This window comes from Lacerta agilis, chromosome 13, assembly GCF_009819535.1.
Source record: "Lacerta agilis isolate rLacAgi1 chromosome 13, rLacAgi1.pri, whole genome shotgun sequence".
In the NCBI taxonomy this organism is placed as follows: domain Eukaryota; kingdom Metazoa; phylum Chordata; class Lepidosauria; order Squamata; family Lacertidae; genus Lacerta; species Lacerta agilis.
Window position 1 is genome coordinate 9,197,573 of NC_046324.1, and position 19,094 is coordinate 9,216,666.

The 19,094-nt window shown below is 43.4% G+C and overlaps 1 protein-coding gene across 1 annotated transcript in view; it reads left to right on the forward strand.

Annotated features, from left to right (window-relative positions):
- The window catches only part of LOC117057091 (activating signal cointegrator 1-like), a 39,675-nt gene that overhangs the window by 15,436 nt on the left and 5,145 nt on the right, over positions 1-19,094 (forward strand). Inside the window, exons 9-12 of the mRNA XM_033167876.1 lie at positions 112-299; positions 3,758-3,882; positions 4,709-4,800; positions 17,417-17,519. Of these exons, the coding sequence (XP_033023767.1) occupies positions 112-299; positions 3,758-3,882; positions 4,709-4,800; positions 17,417-17,519 (508 nt within the window). The remainder of the gene's footprint in view (positions 1-111; positions 300-3,757; positions 3,883-4,708; positions 4,801-17,416; positions 17,520-19,094) is intronic.

Consider the following 19,094-nt stretch of genomic DNA (forward strand, 5'->3'; position numbering starts at 1 on the left):
CCTGACAGAACCCACAAGCTATAAAACATCTGAGACACACTTTCATGCATCCCTGTTTTGCAGTTTAAATAGAAAAATGTTAACCTATTTGTGTGTTGTTCTTGTTTTAAGTGGGTGGAGCAGACTGGTTTGCTCCTGCACAGGAAAAATGTCCCTTCTGCAGAGGCTGGAAGTGAGGCATGTTTGGAAAGAAGTCGCTTACGAATTCAGGACCGAGAGATACAGGAGATCTCGGATGATGGCTGGTGCCTTAGCATGCATCAGCCTTGGGCCTCACTGCTGGTCAAAGGGATCAAAAGGTAAGTAGAAGACCTGAAACTGAGAGCATTTGAGACAGGGAGCAGCTTGTTTAAGGGAAACCCATGTGCAGTTATCTGTTGAGGATGATTTTCCCTTAAATGGAGTGGCCTGTCTTATCTAATGAGCGTTATCCAGAGCCTCTTAATTTTCTGTGTCAGTAACTGCAATGTGTAAATAACAGGGACATGAGGCACTTTTGTCCTTGCTGCAATGTAAGAGACACAAGGAGACCTTTCACTTGCAGAAATATTCCTTGGGGCTTAATTTTCAGTAAAGGCTTATTCATGTAATAGAAGGTGAAAGGCATCTAATGCATCAGCTAGAGCACTGAACTTAGACCTGGGGATTCAGGTTCAAATCCCTGCTTGGGCTGTCTCACAGGGGTGCTGTCAGGATAAAAGGGCTGGGAACTGTCAGCTTCTTGGAGAAAGTGTGTAGTAAAATTAAAGGTTACATATTTTTAAAAGGACCAGCTTCTAGTGATTAACTTTGACCTATACTTACTGGCTTCTGGCCTTAAATTTTCCACTTCCCATTTAAAGTGTTAGGTGGTATTGTTTTCCTCTATTCCTCTGGGTGGAAAGGAGCTAACCTTTTGAACAACTGCTGTATTAACTTAAATGTAGATCAGAAGACTGAGGGTTGTATCTATCGCTAGTCCTACTCAGGGCAGATCTGTTGAAGTTAATGGCTATAACTTAGTCATACAGGCGGTGACCATTTTAGGTGGCTCCTTTTGGACCTGGAAGAGGGAAGAATGGGGTTGTGGTGCAGGGCTTATGCATGCCCTGCCGACATGCACAGGAGCTGGGAATGGAACCCCCCACGGGTGACTATGTTTCTATTTTACTTAATGTATGTAGGGTTTGGTGTCAGCGTTGTTTGTGCAGGTTCTCTGTTGTTCGCTTGTGTTCCTTTGGTGGTGAGAGGTTGGGCTTGGCCTAGGGTGTGCTTGTTCATTTGTGGTTGGCTGTGGTGGTCTTTGTTTTCATGTGTGAGTGGGGTGGGTGGGTGTTTTGGATCAGCTTAGCCATATTGATTTGTATGCTGTTGGTGGATTTTTGTCATTGTCTTGTTGGGCTATGTGTTTGATAAAGGGGAGCCATACTGGGGTGAAGGAGTCTTCTTCTATTTGTCCCCATGTAGAGAATGATTGTTAAGCCACTCTAGAGAGGAGAGTGATCTTGTGCTCAAATTTTGCATGCAGGTTTCCCGCAGGAATTTGGGTGGCCACTGTAAGAACAGGATGCTGGAATAGAAAGGGCTAATGGCCTGACCCAGCTGGCTCTTCTTTTGTAGATATGTTGTTGCCGTCAGAATGGCGAGACTCCGTTCCGGCGGCGACGCCATCGCCGGGTGGTCGAAGGCTGCTTCGGGTCTGAAGCGCCTTGTCCATCCCGGGGGTTAGGAGCCGCGCTACCGCAGCGCGCGGCTCCGGTTGGGGTGCGGGAAGAGCGTCCCGCACCCTGGGCTCCCCGGCTGCGCCCGCGGAGGCTCCGAACCCTTCCCCTACCCCCCTGTAAAGGGGGAGTGGGGGTGAAGGGACAACGGAGCCGGGCTTACGGGGATATGCCCCAACCGGGATGCAAATGCGGCGGCAAAGCCCGCGGTGAGCGTCCAAGTTCTACCTGTGAAGAATGGAGCTAAAGGAACCCGGTGGTCGTGAGTAAATAATCTTGGCAGAAATCGTGTTTTTGGAACGATCCGGGGGGAAGGAGAAAGGCAGCCTGCCTCCCTCCCTTCGAGCCTAAGAAATTAACCAATTTGAGGGATTGCTGCCACAGAACTGGTTATAAAGTATCTAAAATCGATACATGAGACTGGCAAACTTTTTTCTTGGGAAGCTAACTAGCGGAAAATATCTCTATTTAAAGTTGCGGTGTTTGCGCTCCAGCTTAGGAAAATGGCGACGAACAAAGAGACAGGAGAAGAAATATGATACCCACTTCCTCCTCCTCTGCCAGTATGCTGGGTTTCGTCCTTGAACTGGTATTGAACTCTGGACTAACAGATGAACAAAGGCTCACTGCCTTGAAGGTGGAACTAATTTACAGAAAAGTCAAAGTCTTGTGTGGGGGTCTGAAATGGAACCAACTGTCCACAGAGGAGGCTAACAAAACTTTTGACACTTTGGAAGAAAATCTTGTCAAAGAGCTGAGAGGATGGATGGAAAGATGGGAAGAAATGAATGAGCTACTTCGGAGAAGAAATTCGCCTGTTGGGGGTGGCAGCCCCAAGGCGATGTCAAGATTTGCTATATCCAGTCCCCGAGGTGTGAGCTCGGGGGCCAGGGACAGAGAATTAAGGTATTTACAAGAAGAAAAGGAATGCTACAAAGAACCGGAGAAGCTGAGAGAGGGAGAGTTGGATACCTCGGAGCTCGTGGCAAGGAGAGCTTTGGACTGTGCCTGGATCTGTGGACGTTGGGAGAGGGAAGTTACATGGAAGTTCAGTGCTGATGCCATCAGGAGAAGAAGAATGGACAGAGGGGGTGTGGGGTGAAGTATTAAGTAAAATCTAAAGCAATCTGTTATGGTATTTTGAAATCGGAGGGTGAACACTGTCAACAATAGTTTGTTTTATTATTTGTTTGAACATGAAAAGAGATATTTCAAGTTTTTATGTTATTAGCAGCAGTTCAAAGGATAGAAGAGATAGATTTGATGAGGATGATTTGTGAGGATTTATGAGGATGTAGTATAAATGAAGTCATTTTAAGTGGTTTAAGTTTATAGATTAAGACGATTAAGACTAAGATGAAGATTAAGATGAATGTTTTACTTTATATATATAATTAAGTTTAATTTTTTTAAATGAAGAGGTTAAAAAGTAGATTATGGATATAAACTCGAAGGTGAAAAGGCAGGGGAAGTCAACTGTCAAGATTGGAAAAAGAAATTTTTTTTTTGAGATGTCTAATTAAGAAGAAAAATCATGGCAATTTTTGTATTAGATGTGTAATTGTATTTGTTTGGTATGTGTATAAATGTAGGTGTGGTTAAGGTTGTATGTTGTTATAAGTAAAAATGTCAATAAATTCTTATAAAAAAAAAAAAAAACAGAATGGCGAGACTCCAGGATGAATTCTGAGAATGTCAGCTTTGAAATACAGTAAAAGTAAAAAGTTTGTTTCTGGCAGTGTATTGTAGCTGGGGGGAAATGGGTCAGCAGTTTATGGATAAATGGGGAATGTATAAACTTTGGTGCTTTGAAGATCATGATTCCTTAATCCGGTCTCCTAATGCCTGAGGCCCATTCATGGATTTTCAGCTTGCAATTTTAATTCTGTCACTAGCGCCTTCTTTTTGAAAGGACTGTCTGTGCCAAGGGTGCTTGCCTCCCCCAGAATCCACAGCTTGGATACTAGAATGGCAATTCAGTGTTCCCTGAATCATGCGAGTGCCGAGGAAGGCATACCTCCTGGAGACTGAATCTGTTTCTGTTCCTCCCTCTCCAGGGTAGAAGGCAGGACTTGGTACACATCACACCGGGGTCGATTGTGGATAGCAGCTACAGCCAAAAGGCCATCCCCTCAGGAAATCTGTGAGCAGGAGGCTACCTACAAAATACTGCTTGGGAAAGGTGAGCCCCCCTCTTCCCATCTCTTAAGACCTTTGGATTGCCTGCCCTTTTATCTGAGTCAGGGTGTTGTTCCTTGGAGGCCAGCTGGCTAAATGAAAATGAGTTTGTGGGCTCCAGAGTGACTACTGCTATATATGTTCTGATTACTTATATAGTGCATATATGTGTACATAGATGAAAAGAATGAGATGACAGGTCCCTGACTCCTAAGGGGCTTACAATGTGAAAACACAATTGGGGTATCAAAACAGGGCCATTTTCTATGCCAGCTGTGGATAATGAGGGATAAAGTTCAACAACGTCTGGGGACCCAAAGTTGAAGAAGTCTACCATAGCTTTATTCTGCTGCCCCTGGCTCTTTTCACCTTTGCCTCACATTTTTCTTTTCTCATTCTCATTTTAAATACTGCAAGAACTCAAATTCTTCAGCCTGATTACAGCATTTCAATTGCATAAAATGTGTTCTAACCAATTAGAGAGTTAGAGTGCTTCTTGCCAGTGAACCTGGACCGAATGTAACATTTGACCTTAGATAATACCTCAGCAAGGCCTGGGGCTGATCTTTGCACTGGCTGGAGGCATGTTAATGGAACAGATTAGAAGGCCTTGGGAGACCGAGGTCCTCGTGGAGAAATGCTTTCCCCAGGATCAGAAAAGCTTCCTTAAGCAAACGTACTTTTGTCCAAACCATGAAATTAGCTGTATAAAACAGTGTGGAGAGCTCACGCAAGGCAGTCGAAAGCTAATCAAGACCATGTGGAGAATGGCAGGGCGCTGCATCACATGTCTGAGCTTGCCTAACAATTTTCTCTCCGGCTTGCCATAGATTTGGAATTTCCCAAAGATTATCCCTCTGGCTGCCTCCTTGGCTGTGTGGACTTGATTGACTGCTTGTCACAAGAGCAATTTAAGGAGCAGGTGAGTGAGTACCCAAAAAAATCTGCTCGGTTTTGTGAGTGTTGAAGCTGGAGCACATTATTTGGCTGCCTTTGGCAAAAATGAAGGTCCTCCTTTCTCCTTCCTCCCCCCCCCCCCAGTTATGCTACTGTTATGATTTTCCTGATTGGAGGTTTCCAAAGGGGCTGTGGGTGTCTCTTTCAAGTTCTGCTGCTTTAAGCATAGGAACCTGCCTTAGCCTAAGTCAGGACTATTTATCCAAGTTGCTTACCCAGCGTTGTGTATTAGGTTTTCACTATCCATGATTTCAGGCTGCAGTCTTTCCCATCATTTGCTGCTTGGTCCTTTTAGGCCAGGGAATTGAGACTGGGGACCTTCTGCATGCGGCGCATGTGCTCTGTGGTCTTCTCTCTAAAGCAACAACCTGTTCCTCTGCTAGAGTTGGGCAGGCACCAGCAGCTTGCTTTTACAGAAACGTAAGAGAAATCACCATAAAACAAAGAGTATGAATTCAAATTTAAAGCAAGTCTTCTGCACACAGGCCACAGGTTTACTGCAGGTGATACCTCTCGGATAGATCTGTTCTCGAGCTTATGGTGGAAGCAGAGGCGGGGGGGGGGGGCGGTGTCTGACTGTGTGCGGGGTGCACTTCTCAACCTTGTGTGTGGCTTTGAGTGTCAATCTTCTCTCAGAGCCATGTCGGTATTTGTATGACCTGTATTTGTTTAACCAAATCAGTCCTGAGTCAGGGAAATCCCTTTCTGAATAGGGCTCCTGGCAACCAGTTGGTTGGTTATTGATTTACAGAGGCAGCTGCAGCTAGGCCACCACACCTAGTAGATTCATAGCAGTCCCTTGGCAGGGAGGAAGATCTTTCTTTATCAGACAAAAGCAGCCGCCACTGCTTGTTTACCCATGTTTGGTAATGTTCTGCACAGATGCAAAATCTTCTGTTTGTGAACTCAGAATAAGTAGTTAAAATGCATACTCACCCACACCCTGGTGTTTCATTCACTGAGGGAGGCTCAGTAAGTGGCCTTTGTATCTGAGTTTCAAAGGATCCCTCTTACTATCGTATTCCTGGCCTGTATTTAATAGGTTGTATGTATCTAGTGATGGGATGTCTGGTTTTCTTTTGTTACGATGTTATGTATTTTGTGTTTTTATTTTGTAAAGCGCCCTGTGATCTTTGGATGAAGGGTGGTATATTAATTAAATTAATAATAATAATAATAATAATAATTGTACCAAACTTAAGGCCCCTCCTGCAGTGTACATTTAAAGCACTGATACCACTTTAAACAGGCGTGGCTTCAAAGTATCTTGGGAACTCTTGGTTTCTTAAGGGTTCTGAGAGTTGTTAGGAGGCACCTTTTTTCCTTCTAGAGCTACAGTTCCTAGAGTGCTTTAACAATCGATTTCTCTTCCCAGGGAAATCTGGGAAGTGCTGCTCTTCGAGGGGAATATTGTTGCTCCATGATGGGAGTTATAGTTCAAAACACCCAGAGGGTACCAGGTTATGGGAGGCTGGCACAAAGGTACAGCGGTACCTGTACCTTCCTGCAGGCAAGAAGATCAAGCTGACCATGATGATTCACTTGGAGAGGTAGTCTAGAGCGGGAGAGCCTTCCACTGTCCTTCAACTGCTTCCATGAATAATGGTTTGGGATATGGCTGCATTGGGTTGAGCTCTGCAGAAAGGAGCACTGTCTTTAGAGTGGCCGAGCAGCGGTGTAGGGCCAGGCATGGCTTTGCCACAGTGGGGAAACCTTGTTATGTTCCTGGACCCCACCTGAGGGCATGTGACGCAACCGCTTTACTGAGGCTGAGCAGATCTGGGTCTGGTCACTGACTGGATGGGACGCCATGATTGAGTTTCCTGATTGAAGGAAGGCAGCAGGATGTAAATGTGCTAAGAAATGTGACACAAATGGTTGGCTGATAACACATGTAGGATTCCTTCTGATGTATCAAAACTTTCTCGGATCTTGAATTCTTCAAGCCAGGTTATCTGACTTTCAGGTTATCTGCTTCTGGGCAGCCAGCTCTTCAACACTGACAGACCTACCTATTACAGGTATATATAGAAAGCATGGGTAGGGACCCCCCCCCCTGCCCAGGCCATTAGCTGGGTGCAGCTTGCAGCTGGATTTCACCTTGTCCTTCTGGGTGCTCTTGTGTCAATTAGCTGTTCTGTGGGCAGCAGCTGAGAGGGGAAAAGGGCTTTGATATATGGCAAAGTGTGCACATTGCCATTCTTAGAATTTTTCTGTGGAAAATACTGTTGCTTTTGACTTTTATATGGTCAGGGCAAATAAAGGGTGTTGGGGAAGATTTGTTGTTGTTGTTGTTGTTGTTATTTATTAATTAAACAGTATTTGTAAAATAAAGTCTTTGGAGAAAATGGAAGGTTTAAGAATTACCGTAAATATATGTTTCTGCTTCCATGGGAAATACCGATATGTTTTGTTTTTGTTTTTTTAAAATTATGATTTTCAATTTTATACATTTCAACAGTTTTCCTATCATTTTAACATTTCAAGACTTGACTTCATTCCCCCTTTTTCTGCAGTTCCTTAAATTTATTTTAAATATTCTCTGTATATCCAAATTAATTTAATTTACTCATTTATTTGTCTGCTTTAAATATATACTCTTATGAAACTGCAGGTTATTACAATAATCGTGCCAATGTTCTTATCTGTTTACAGTTTGTTTGTAAATATTCCATAAACCATTTCCATTCTTTTATAAAAAGTTTGCTATCTTGATTTCTCCCCCCCCCCTTTCCTTTTTTGTATGCTATTTCTGCATATTCCATAAGTTTTTGTATCCATTCTTCTTTTGCTGGGACTTCTTCTTTCCATTTTTGGGCAAGCAACATTCTTGCCGCTGTAGTTGCATACATGAATAGATTTCTATACAGTTTGGGTAGCTCTGTCCCTATAATCCCTATATGGTTAAGGGTATGAGATGGTGTATGGCTCTGGCCCACTCCTGGAATGTGTCCCCAATAGCTTTCCACTGGTTAATGTAGTCCTCAGATGGCAGAAGACTCTCCACTCCTGATATAAAGCAAACGTTGATCTTAACCGTGTGCCATAGCATAGGGGAACCTCTGTTGCATAGACCTCTTAATGATGTGCCTTCTGCCTCTTTGCTCTCTTCTTGCCACCAGAGGGACACCCAATACTTTGCAGTTTATTTACTCAGGAATGGGAGGACTGCTAGCCAAGCTCCTGGTCTCCTGCCAGTCGCTTCAGCTCCCTTCCCTTCCTTATCTTCCATTAACTTGAAACCAAACAGCCTAGCCATTATGGAAGGACACCCAACCCTCAGGTGTTATAAGAATCCAGTCAAGCCCAGGGATCTGATTAAGTAAGCTTTATTTGAGAAAGGGCGGGGGGGGGAGAGAGAGGGGGAAAGTAAGGAGAAAGGCAATGAGTGTGCACAATAATAAAAGGGAAATAAAACATTACACCAGAGCATTGGTCTGGCTCTTGGCTAGCGAACTGGTGACTCTCCAGTTCTTGCTAGACTCCAAACAAATAAATCTCCCAGCAGTGGAGGAGGTGAATAGAATATAAGCCATTCCACATTGGAAGCCAGAAGACTGCTTTTGAAAATGAGAGGCAAATATATTAATATGCATCAGGTTTTTTTTTTTTAAAGTGTCACAGCAGAGCTGCCCAGCATCTTGATCAGAGGTAGGAAGCTGGTGTTTTTGAGCTGCTGCTGGACTCCGGTTCCCATCTACTCCAAGCTACATAGTCCATATGCAGGGATGATGGGAGGGGTAGTCTTAACAACATCTGTAGGGCCATAGATTCTCTACTGCAGATCCTGATAACCAATAGACAGTTTGTGTTAGAGAAACTGGATGCTAGTTCAAACTAGTTAGCTCTACTCTGCTTCTCAAACAAAGCATACGTAATCTTATGCTTGGGAAGAAGCCTATAATGACTTCAGTCCAAATATAAATCTCCACACCGCACTACCACATTCCTGACCATCAGCCATGCTGATTGAGGTTGGTGAGAGTTGAAGTGCCACAGGTTCCCAGTTCCTGCTCAACACAGGTCAGCCCTGTGGATCAGTTTCTGGATGCATGCTGGCCTCCTCCTCTAGCGCAATTGTTGGATAAAACAATGCAGAATGCCAGAAAACTCTAGCCTGAGAGAAATCATATTATGTGCTGCTTTCAGTAAAAACGATATCATTACTTCCTGAAAAGGGAGCAGATTTCTTCCATAATTTCATTTCAGTAGCCAACATATATATTTGGAGAAAATGTCTCTTTCACATCATTTATGTTTATTCAGTCACATCTCTATGCCTGTACTTACAGAGTTAAAATAGATAATACCACTATATTTTTCTGTTGGTAAGCAATGCCATAAATAATACATGTCAGTGTGGCTAGATATGCTCAGTATCTGGTCTGGTTGCCTTTAATTAAAAGCATTTTGCCTGTTTTTAGAAAAAGTGTGCATAAATCACACCCTTTTCATTAATTACATATAGAAGACAGCTAGCAACTATCCAAGACAATACACAGCTTTCAATCAATGAGGAGGCCATTTAGAGCCGATGATCAAAACTGAAACAAGAACTAATTATACCCATTGCTATCCATGTACATTCTACACACTAAGATTTTATTTTATTTTTAAACTAGATAGCTGTGTTAGGACAAAAAATCCTAAAGTAATAGTAGACAGCACCTTCATAATGCCCAACTGAAATATTAGGAAGAGAGCAAGCTTTCAGGTTCGACAGAACTCTTTGTCTAAGCAAAACAAGCAAAAAAATGGGGTCAGGTGGAATCAGTATGTTAGACTAGATGCAGAAAAAGCCTAATTTGCACCATGTTGGTTAAGTCTTAATTCCCCCTTTATTGAAAAGAGGGATAGGTGGTTGAGGGTGATGCCTGATAGCATAAATTCCAGAGCTTCAGCATCTTTCCCAGCATTTAAATGTGAAATATCAACTCACTGAAAAAGTCCCATTGATGTGATTGCTCATTTGGTAGAGCATGAGACACTCATAATCTCATGGGCTTGGGTTCGAGAGCCCTGTTGGTCAAAAGATTCCTGCATTGCAGGGGGTTGAACTAGCTGACCTCCGTGGTCCCTTCCAACTCTACAATTCTACAATTCTATGAATTGTTGTCACTGCTGCTGCTGCTGATTTACTTTGTTGAACCTTTTCAATGTTTTTTTAATTTTATTTTTATTGCTAGCGTTTGTAAACTGCCTTGGAAATATTTCCTTTTCAATGATGGGCTATAAAAAAAGATAAAAGTCTGGGTTGTTCCAGCTGTGTCCAACCTACACAAGGATATACGTATGCAGCACAGACCTGGAACTGTTTGCAAAGCCCTTTGTTGAGAGAGGGGCATGGGCTGCCTCCCCTGTGCCCCCAAGGTGGTGCCTCCTTTGCTCCTACTCCTGACTTGATCATGCTTGCAACTGATTTCCTGCTCAGGGTGGGCAGTGTGAAGAGTGACAAGGAGCTTGCATAAGTGCGAGATGAAAGGGAAATGAAGCAGCCTGGCTAAGATGTGTCCATCTCCCCTTCAAAGCAGCCAAACCACTTGCCAGCATGTTTCTGTTATCTGCAAGCAGCAGATAGAAGCTCTCAACAGCCTCCAGGGAAGATGTTGCTTGCATTCAGCAGCACAGTAGGGCTGTGGTTTGTAACCTCAGCAGTTGAGGCAGTTAGTGTATGTGTGTTTTTCCCCCTTCTTCTTAGCAAAGCCATTTTGATTACCAAATCCATGACTATTAGCGGCAGTGGTTCTGCACAGTTCCTTTCTCACCTGTCTCAGCTCAGCCTAGCAGACTTTCACACCACAGGCTGTGTGGCTTTTAAAAATCTCACCCCACCTCTTTGAATGAATGCATTGGAGCTATTGCCTTATTTGTTTGTTTGTTTTATATCCCACCTTGGTTGTCTCTTCCTTTCTATTTTATCTGAGCTTTAGGTCAGGAGATCTTGTTTGTTTTTTAAAATTCACTATGCTTATATCCCACCTGGTCTCCAAGGAGCTCAAGATAGTGTACATGGTTTGTGTCACACAAAACGCCCAGCCAAAGAAAAAGCACAGTAACATTGCATTCCTCTATCACATGTGACCTTTTCTAGTCCTCTGGAGAATTCACAGTATAATGTTTTATTGTTGTGCTTGAAAGGGTGTCATCTGCACGATCCTGTTCATCCTTACATCTGTGTAAGATGTAGATCAGTGTTTTTGCAGGTGCGTAAGATGGCAGCCTGGCAGTGAATCTGCAGCTGAGATTTTGAACCAGGGCAAAACAAAAAAATGGATAGCTATATCTGAGAAGGAGGGTCTTGTTGTATTAAGTCTCTGCTGCGGTGATGGGGAGCCTGTGGCCTTCTAGATGTAGTGCTGGACTGCAGTTCCCTTCATCCCTGAGTTTTGGCTATGCCAATGGAGTCCAGTGACACCTGGAGGGCTACAGATTCCCCTGCCCAGCTTTACTGAATCTGTGAATCTGCAAAAGCAGCTGGTTGTACCCACTGCAACATTACTTCACTTTGTTTTGGAGAAATTGGATGTTGGATCAAGCCATCTGGCTTTGCCCTGCTTCTCAAACAAAGTGTAGTCTTATGCTTGGGAAGGCTATAACAATTTGAGTCTCTATTTAGATATCTACACCAAGAGCAAAAGCTTTGTGGCCTCCAAATCTTGCTGGACTACAGCTTCCATCGTCCTTGACCATTGGGTATGTTGTCATTAGCTGATGAGAGTTGTAGTCCAGCAACATCTGAAGGGCCCCAAGTTCCCTGTCCCTGATGTAAAGGCTATTGCCACATCTTGTGGGCGCAGTGAATTGCATAATATAAATTATGGATTGAATGAAGGAAGTTAGCATCTTTGGGAGAGGAAGAAAATGGAGAGCTGAGTTAGAATGTTGTGCCATATGGTATATTGGATCTATGCAACAACTGGTTACTCTCCACTGTGGCATCCACTCCCAGCACACAGCAGAGATGCCCAAGTGTTGAAATATACCAAATCAGCTGGTATCTGCTTGCAAAAGTGTGCATGCCAGCAGTTTAATGGCAGGCATTCCAGAGAAGAAAGAGTTGAATGGCTCCATCTAGCTGGAAACTGTCCCATGCTGTTGGGAGGATGGGGGAGACCTCCTGCCAGGGACAGCCGAGGAGAAGCAAATTGAATGGCCTGGTATCTAAGCTTCCTTACTGTTTGTTGATCAGAGAAGTATGTGCATTCCCCATGTTAAAAGCAAAGCCAGCTTAGGTGTCATCATGACACCTTTAGAGATTAACAGATTTATTGTGGCAGAAGCTTTCCCAGACCGGAGCCCACTTCATCCGATGCCATCTGCAAAAACCCGTTTCCCGGCTGCAGGCATGAGTTTTAATGCACGCTTACAGCTGCACATCGCACAGCTGGAGTGCCAGCACTGGGAAAAGCACACATTTCTGACCCAGATAGTTGCCAAGATAAGCTTTAGCAAAGTGAAGGCACTGGTAAAGAAGAAGGGCTTCGAGTGGCTATGCTGAGAGCTCTTTGCTTTCCTCCACAGCTCTGAGTGCAATTTGCCTGCCCTTCTCTGCCTTCCATTGCACTTTGGCATTAGAAGAGAGCACTTCACGCCGACATAATTATATACATTGAGTAGTAGTATGCTTCTCGAAGATGGCTTTTTGGCTACTGATTTTTTTAGCACGCAGTAAACCAAGGTCAGGTTTCAGGCTGAAGCAGGGCTTTGTGCATGTTACACATCTCGCAAGCATGGGTTTGGATATTGGGCACCAAATCGGGTGTCTTGAATAACAAAACCTTGATTTATTTCTTCCTTTTTAAAATAAAAAACCCCACAAGCTCTAGCCCATAAGGCTGTGGCGATGGACTTGAAAATGTGTAAGTAGTATCTGATTAAGGTACTGATTAATATAGCAGGAGATGCATTGGAAAATGCCCTCTTCTTGGTCACAGCCCTACAACAGTCTATAGAGCATTATGCTTCTAACAGGGTTTCCTTGATGGTCTCAGTTATTGAACTGTTCTACATAAGGGGCAGTGGTCTTTCATGTCATCTGGTTCTTAGTTGTTCAGGGCTTTGTCAATAATTGGAATGTAAATGTGGCCCAGTAGTTTATCAGCAGACGGCACCCTTCCCTTGGGACAAGTGTAATGTGTGCACATCCAGACGCACTACTCAACATGCAGGCTGCAGGGTTCTGTAGCAGTGCCAGCTTCTGGATCCGTCTCAAGGGAAGCCACTTGTGAGGTTACATATCTTGAGGCAGCCTTTTCCAGCAATAACAATGATCAGGCATGATGGGAGTTGTAGTCCAATGGCATCTGGAAGGCACCAAGTTGAGGGAAGGTTGATTTATTGATTTTATATACCCGGAGGTCTCAGGGCGGTCACAGACAAAATCAAAATAAAAAACCACAAAATATACAGGTGAAACTCGAAAAATTAGAATATCATGGAAAAGTTCATTTATGTAAGCAATTGTTTTCATTAGCTACTGGAGTTTAATATATGAGATAGACTCATGACATGCAAAGCGAGATATGTCAAGCCTTTGCTTGTTATAATTGTGATGATTATGGCGCACAGCTGATGAAAACCCCAAAGTTGAAATTGTTCATTTGGGGTTCTCATCAGCTGTATGCCATAATCATCACAATTATAACAAATAAAGGCTTGACATATCTCGCTTTGCATGTCATGAGTCTATCTCATATATTAGTTTCACCTTTTAAGTTGAATTACTGAAAGAAATGAACCTTTTCACGATATTCTAATTTTTTTAGTTTCACCTGTATAATCAAAATAAAACAACCCAATAACCCCCAACCCCATTTTAAAAGGGCACAGGATGCCAATCAGATCACCGAAAGGCTTGGTTAAAAAGGAACGTTTTTGCCTGGTGCCTAAAGGTGTATAATGAAGGTGCCAGGAGAACTTCCCCGGGGAGAGCATTCCACAGATGGGAAGCCACCCTCTGGACCTCTTGAGGCACACAAAAAGCCCTCAGATGCTGTTCTCAGGGTCCGGGTAGGTTCATATGGAAAGAGACAATCCTTGAGGTATTGTGGTCCATTGCCCCACCTTTCCCAGTATTGTCTCCTCTGGCTAGCAGCTGTTCTACAGCTGTTCTAGGGTCCTAGCCTTCCCCTAGTCCTCCTACCTGAGATCTTTTTAACTGGAGCTGTCTCAGGTCTTCCTCAGGAGTCTGTGGACTCTGCTTCCTTGGAGGTTTTAAAGCAGAGGTTGGATGGCCATCTGACATGGATGCTTTCGCTGAGATTCCTGCATTGCAGATGGTTGGACTAGATAACCCTCGGGTCCCTTCCAACACCATAGTTCTGTGATTTTATGATTCTGGGAATTGAACTCAGGATCTTCTGTGTGCAAAGCATTTGCTGTGCTACTAAACTATGCTCCTTTCCCCATTGGATTTTCAGAGAGTAAGACACTGGTGTCCTGCATTGTTTACCGTGCCCACGTCTGGCTTGCCGAAGTAGCAGAAATTATGCAAAAGCAGCATATGTATGCCACTGCATTATTTTTTTCATAAATCATACAAACTCAACAAAGTGTGCAGCTTCTTTATATATGTTCAGATTTATTGTGGCAGAAGATATAGAGAAAATCGGGGGGGGGGGGACCCAGTGAGGCCCAAACACCATGAAATGCAAGATGTACAGTCTGGACTGAGGACTCTGGACATCTCTGTGCAACACTCAAGTGCATTTGAGATAAGCATAATGATTGTATAGAGAGGCAGCCCTTGGTAATAACACAAACTTCCTAGCTTTGCTGTTCTCATTTAATACCTATTCATTTGCTGTGCAAAGTATGTACAGCTGTTGATAACTTGTTAACCCATTCAGTGATCCTGCCTAAACCCCAAGATCACCCTTTTTTCTGAGTTATTGCTTTTGATGCCCGGTGAATAGCTTATTCTTTTCTCTGGCTTCTCAGTCATAAATGCTGTTAGATCTATTGTACCAATGCCACTCTGCCCCTGGTTTTGTCCTGAATTTTTGGATTTATTCTTAATGCTGTACTTTATACTTCTAATTTTTTTACTTGTAAATTGCCCAGAGAATTTTTTTGCTGTTGAGAAGTGTAGCAATGTTAGAAAGAAATAAAACCACCTATCCCTTCTGTTAAGTACTTGGGGGGGTGGGGGGTGGGATATTGGTATGCTAGAAAACATTTCTGGGCGGGCCATTGGACATCCTATAATTCAAGGATGGGAAACGTGGAACCCACTGGCTTCAACCAGGGATGATGGGAGTTGTAATTCCCATCCCCATTTCAGTGGCCTTCATGTACTAAGCAAGTGCTCAACCACTGAGATTGGACCTTTTTGTTGCCTTTAGCCAGTGCCCTTTCTCTTGGGCATTTTTGTCACTCAGTCCTCATCACTCGGTCCCCGGTGATTCTCTGTGTTCATCTTTATTTAGCAGGTTTGCTTTGATCTAGCTTGCACATCAGTGTCCTTTGCTGTTTAGTCCTCAGGCTGACTCTGTTCATCATACTGTGGGAAAGGCCAGTTGTGAGGTCTGTCTTAGGAGTCCGTCCCTTTCTGTTCTCCCCTTGTGAGAAGTCATCATCATCATCATAGACTTTTATTGCGCTAGCCATAGGCCATGGTATCATTCAGAAAAATAACAAAAGGAAAAACAGCAATAACCATAGAAATCATCAGGCACCACACATACAATATAAACCACAGTCACAACTACTAAGATTGTTTGTTGCATAAAATAGAATAGCAGAAGATTCTCTAATAAAATGTACCAAATTAAATATCCGAATCCCCTTTGCAGTTGACAGCTATTTTATCTACCCTGTTTCTCCTAAAATAAGACATAGCCATAAAATAAGCCATAGCAGGATTTCTATGCATTTGCGAAATATAAGCCGTTCCCCAAAAATAAGCCATACCCCGAAAATAAGCCATAGTGACGTGGTACCTCCCATTAAAACAGCCTGGAGAGGCGTGGCTATGCAGCGTACCAATGCAACACGGTTAAAATAAGACATCCCCTGAAAATAAGCCATACTGTGTTTTGTTAGGTGAAAAAAAATATAAGACGGTGTCTTATTTTAGGAGAAACACGGGTAGTTCTTTCCTTCTGATCTTCTTAGCTGTCAACACATAGAGTGCTACTTTATAAGTTACAAAGTCATAAGTATGGCTCAGCAGACATTTCACCCTTTCCACCCTATTCAATTTAGTTCCATTTGGAAACAGGGGTTTTATGTATCGGTCTCTTGGGTCTATATATAACGGGCACTGCAATAAATAGTGGCACAGGTCCTCCACACAGGGTTGCCCACACAGACAAAGTCTCTCTTCGTAATGTACTTTGCCATAGCATCCATCCAACACCGCCGAGGGCATCGATTGTGAGAAGTGAAAAGTCAGATTTCTGAAAGGGTTACGTTCTGTACTGAGCGTGCCATTCCACATCCCCCTTGGAGATCTGAAAGTAGCTTGCAGGGGATGTTTGATCTGCTAATATTTCACGTGGCTGCATTTTACAGCACAGTTGCATGTACTGATGGCTGAAAGACACTGTTCCTGTCAACCCTGGGATAACTGTTTTTAGATTACTATTTTTCTGGTAATTTTTAAATTATTGACGTTGGCCACCCCAGACTCCTTGAAGGGCAGGATGTAAATTGAATAAATAAATAAATAAATAAATAAGAAAGCAAATACTCTGAAGTTAAGTCCCTTTCAGCTCATTAAGACTCACTGCTAGGAAAGAGTGACTAGGATCATGGCCATAAATAGGGCATTCTGAAGGGCTGGCTTCTGCCACATCAAACTGCCCAGTCAAACAGCCATGCCTTTGTGTCACAGAATTGTAGGCAAAAATGTTTTGATGAGAGTCCTAAGGGCTTGTGAGAGTGAAGCTGGAAATGCAGAATAGCCAGGTAGCCTAAGGTGGTTATTTAACTGTATTAAAGTTCACAGCATCTGACTTTATAAAATTTTAAAATAAATGCCTAGCCCTCAGTGACCATTCTAATTCCTTTTGTGCTCATTCTATGATTCTGTGATTCTGTGTCACTGACTAGAACACTGATAGGATTCCTACTGAGCAATTAGATGGAATTCCACCTGCAGGCTTTTTTCCTGGTATCTTTGCATAAAATGGCTGGAGACTGCTGCTACTAAGACTTATGTTTTCTCTTTGCTTTTGCTATTGAATGAAAGCTAACAAACGTAAGGAAAATTTAGGTTAGGGGCATGGAATCTCCTTGAGGGGGTCATGTCCCCTTATAGCAGCAGCCCTGCTATGTAAGATCTTTTAAAAGCTCTATTTCCAGGCATATAGTGCCTGTCTTAAGAACTAGCTGCTTGAATTTGTCTGTATGCAGCGCAGGTCCGCTTACACCTGGGCTATTCTCTGAATAAACCTCAAGAGCTCTTAGGGCCAACGAGCTGTTCCCCACAATTAAATTCTAAATTGCTCTATGGTGCTTCAAGCATATTTTTGCTGATCTGTGTAACTTTCAGACATTCATTTCTCTCTCTCTCTCTCTTTCTGTCATAATTCATTGTGGTGGTGTTAACCCATTTTGTGTGTTTTGTTCTTTTCTAGTATCCACAGGTGAGCCAGGAGTCAGCTTCTCCGTTTGTTTTCATCTGTTCTAATGCCCAGGAGATGATTTTGAAGTTTCCCATCAAAGGCAAACACAAAATCTGTAAGCCCTACTTCTCTATTCTACATTGCAGGGCATTTTGGGGTGGGGTGGGGTGTGGGGTAGCCTGGTTAATGCCCTTCTGGTGGTTCCCTTCTTTCAGGCTTCCCTGGCAGCAAATTATTGCATAAGGAGTGGTCGTCAGTAACATATATTTATATTTATACTTATATCCTGCCCACTCTGGGCAGCTGGGTTTTAGCTGGCCTGGTTTTAGCTGTTAACAATATGAGTTCGATAAACCATAGTTTATTGGACAGAATGAGTCACGTGTTTTTCCTACCCCATCCCTCTTCCCCTTGAGCATCCCACTTCAAATGGAGGCAGTGTTTAAATGAGCTTCCTTGTTCAGATGGCACAGGAAACTTTGGCTTAATGACCCGCAATAGCCTGTTTCAGGCACCTGAGGGAAGAAGAGGGGCCTATGGGGCATGTTTGGGCAATATTGGACCAAGATTGTTATGTCTGAACTAGGCCAATAGCTTCTCATAATGGGTTTAGTGAGCTGGTAGCTAATCTGCAAAGAACAATGGAGTGTTGTATATTTTGGCCTAAGGGCCTGGGAGGCATGTGTGTTGTGACTCAGGGCTTGGCATGTTTTCTAGCTCCTGGCTGTGTCATGCTGAAAGGACTTTGCAATGGCTTTGGTTTCATCTAAAGGAATGCCCTCCAACCACTAGCTATTACTACCCAATTTAGCTTCTTTTGATGCTGTACCTACAACATCGTCTACAATTAAGGGCTGCCGCATATTTTTTCTTCTGCTTTCCGCTTTCCAAAGGACCCAGAGAGTTCTGATTAGACGTAGAGAGAGATTATTTTAAGATTATAACATGTCGCAGGCTGGTCCCCTACCAGCACTGAGTGTAAGGAAGGGTAATGTGAATGTCTAAAGCTGGTGTAATTTTTAGTTGGTCCTAATAAATAGTGTCCTGGTTAGATTCTCCCCCCACCCCACGCCACCCCATGGACCAACACAGCCCCTCCCCTGCCAATGTTACAGTAATCCTTGAAAGCGTAACTTAAAATCATTGCCGTTCCCCACTGATGGTTAAACTGCTATTGCATCCCCGTTGTGTTTTGCCTCTTTCTCATTGTACATCCTTGGATATACAGAGTGTGAGCAAATTATTCACACTCCTATGTTTACAGTAGAAACAGAGCTGAATATGTCTTTATGTGGGTTGGCTTCCTGGCTTATGCCACAGCATTGTTTCCCGCAAAGGGAGTGGGCCTCTTGCTGTTGGAACAGATTTGGCAGCTGTGGCTGCACAACCCTTAAGAGGGATGCACCTGGCAAGGAGGCTTACCTCAACGTATTTATTGGGGAGGGCTAGACAAGCTGGAATGGTGGTTTTGGGAACTTGCTGTGAAATCAGCTTCCTGCAGGCACCAGGATTAAATGTTCAGAGCTTTTCGGTTTGACTCTGATCATTTCTGGGTCTTGCCTGCCCTCCATCCCTATGGATCCATCTGCATTCTAGAAAGGAGTTTGCTGTTGGAAGTCCTGCATGAATGGCATTAACCAAGAAGGCCAGTTTTGAGGGGGTCCTTGGCAAAGTGCCCTCTCCTAATTTG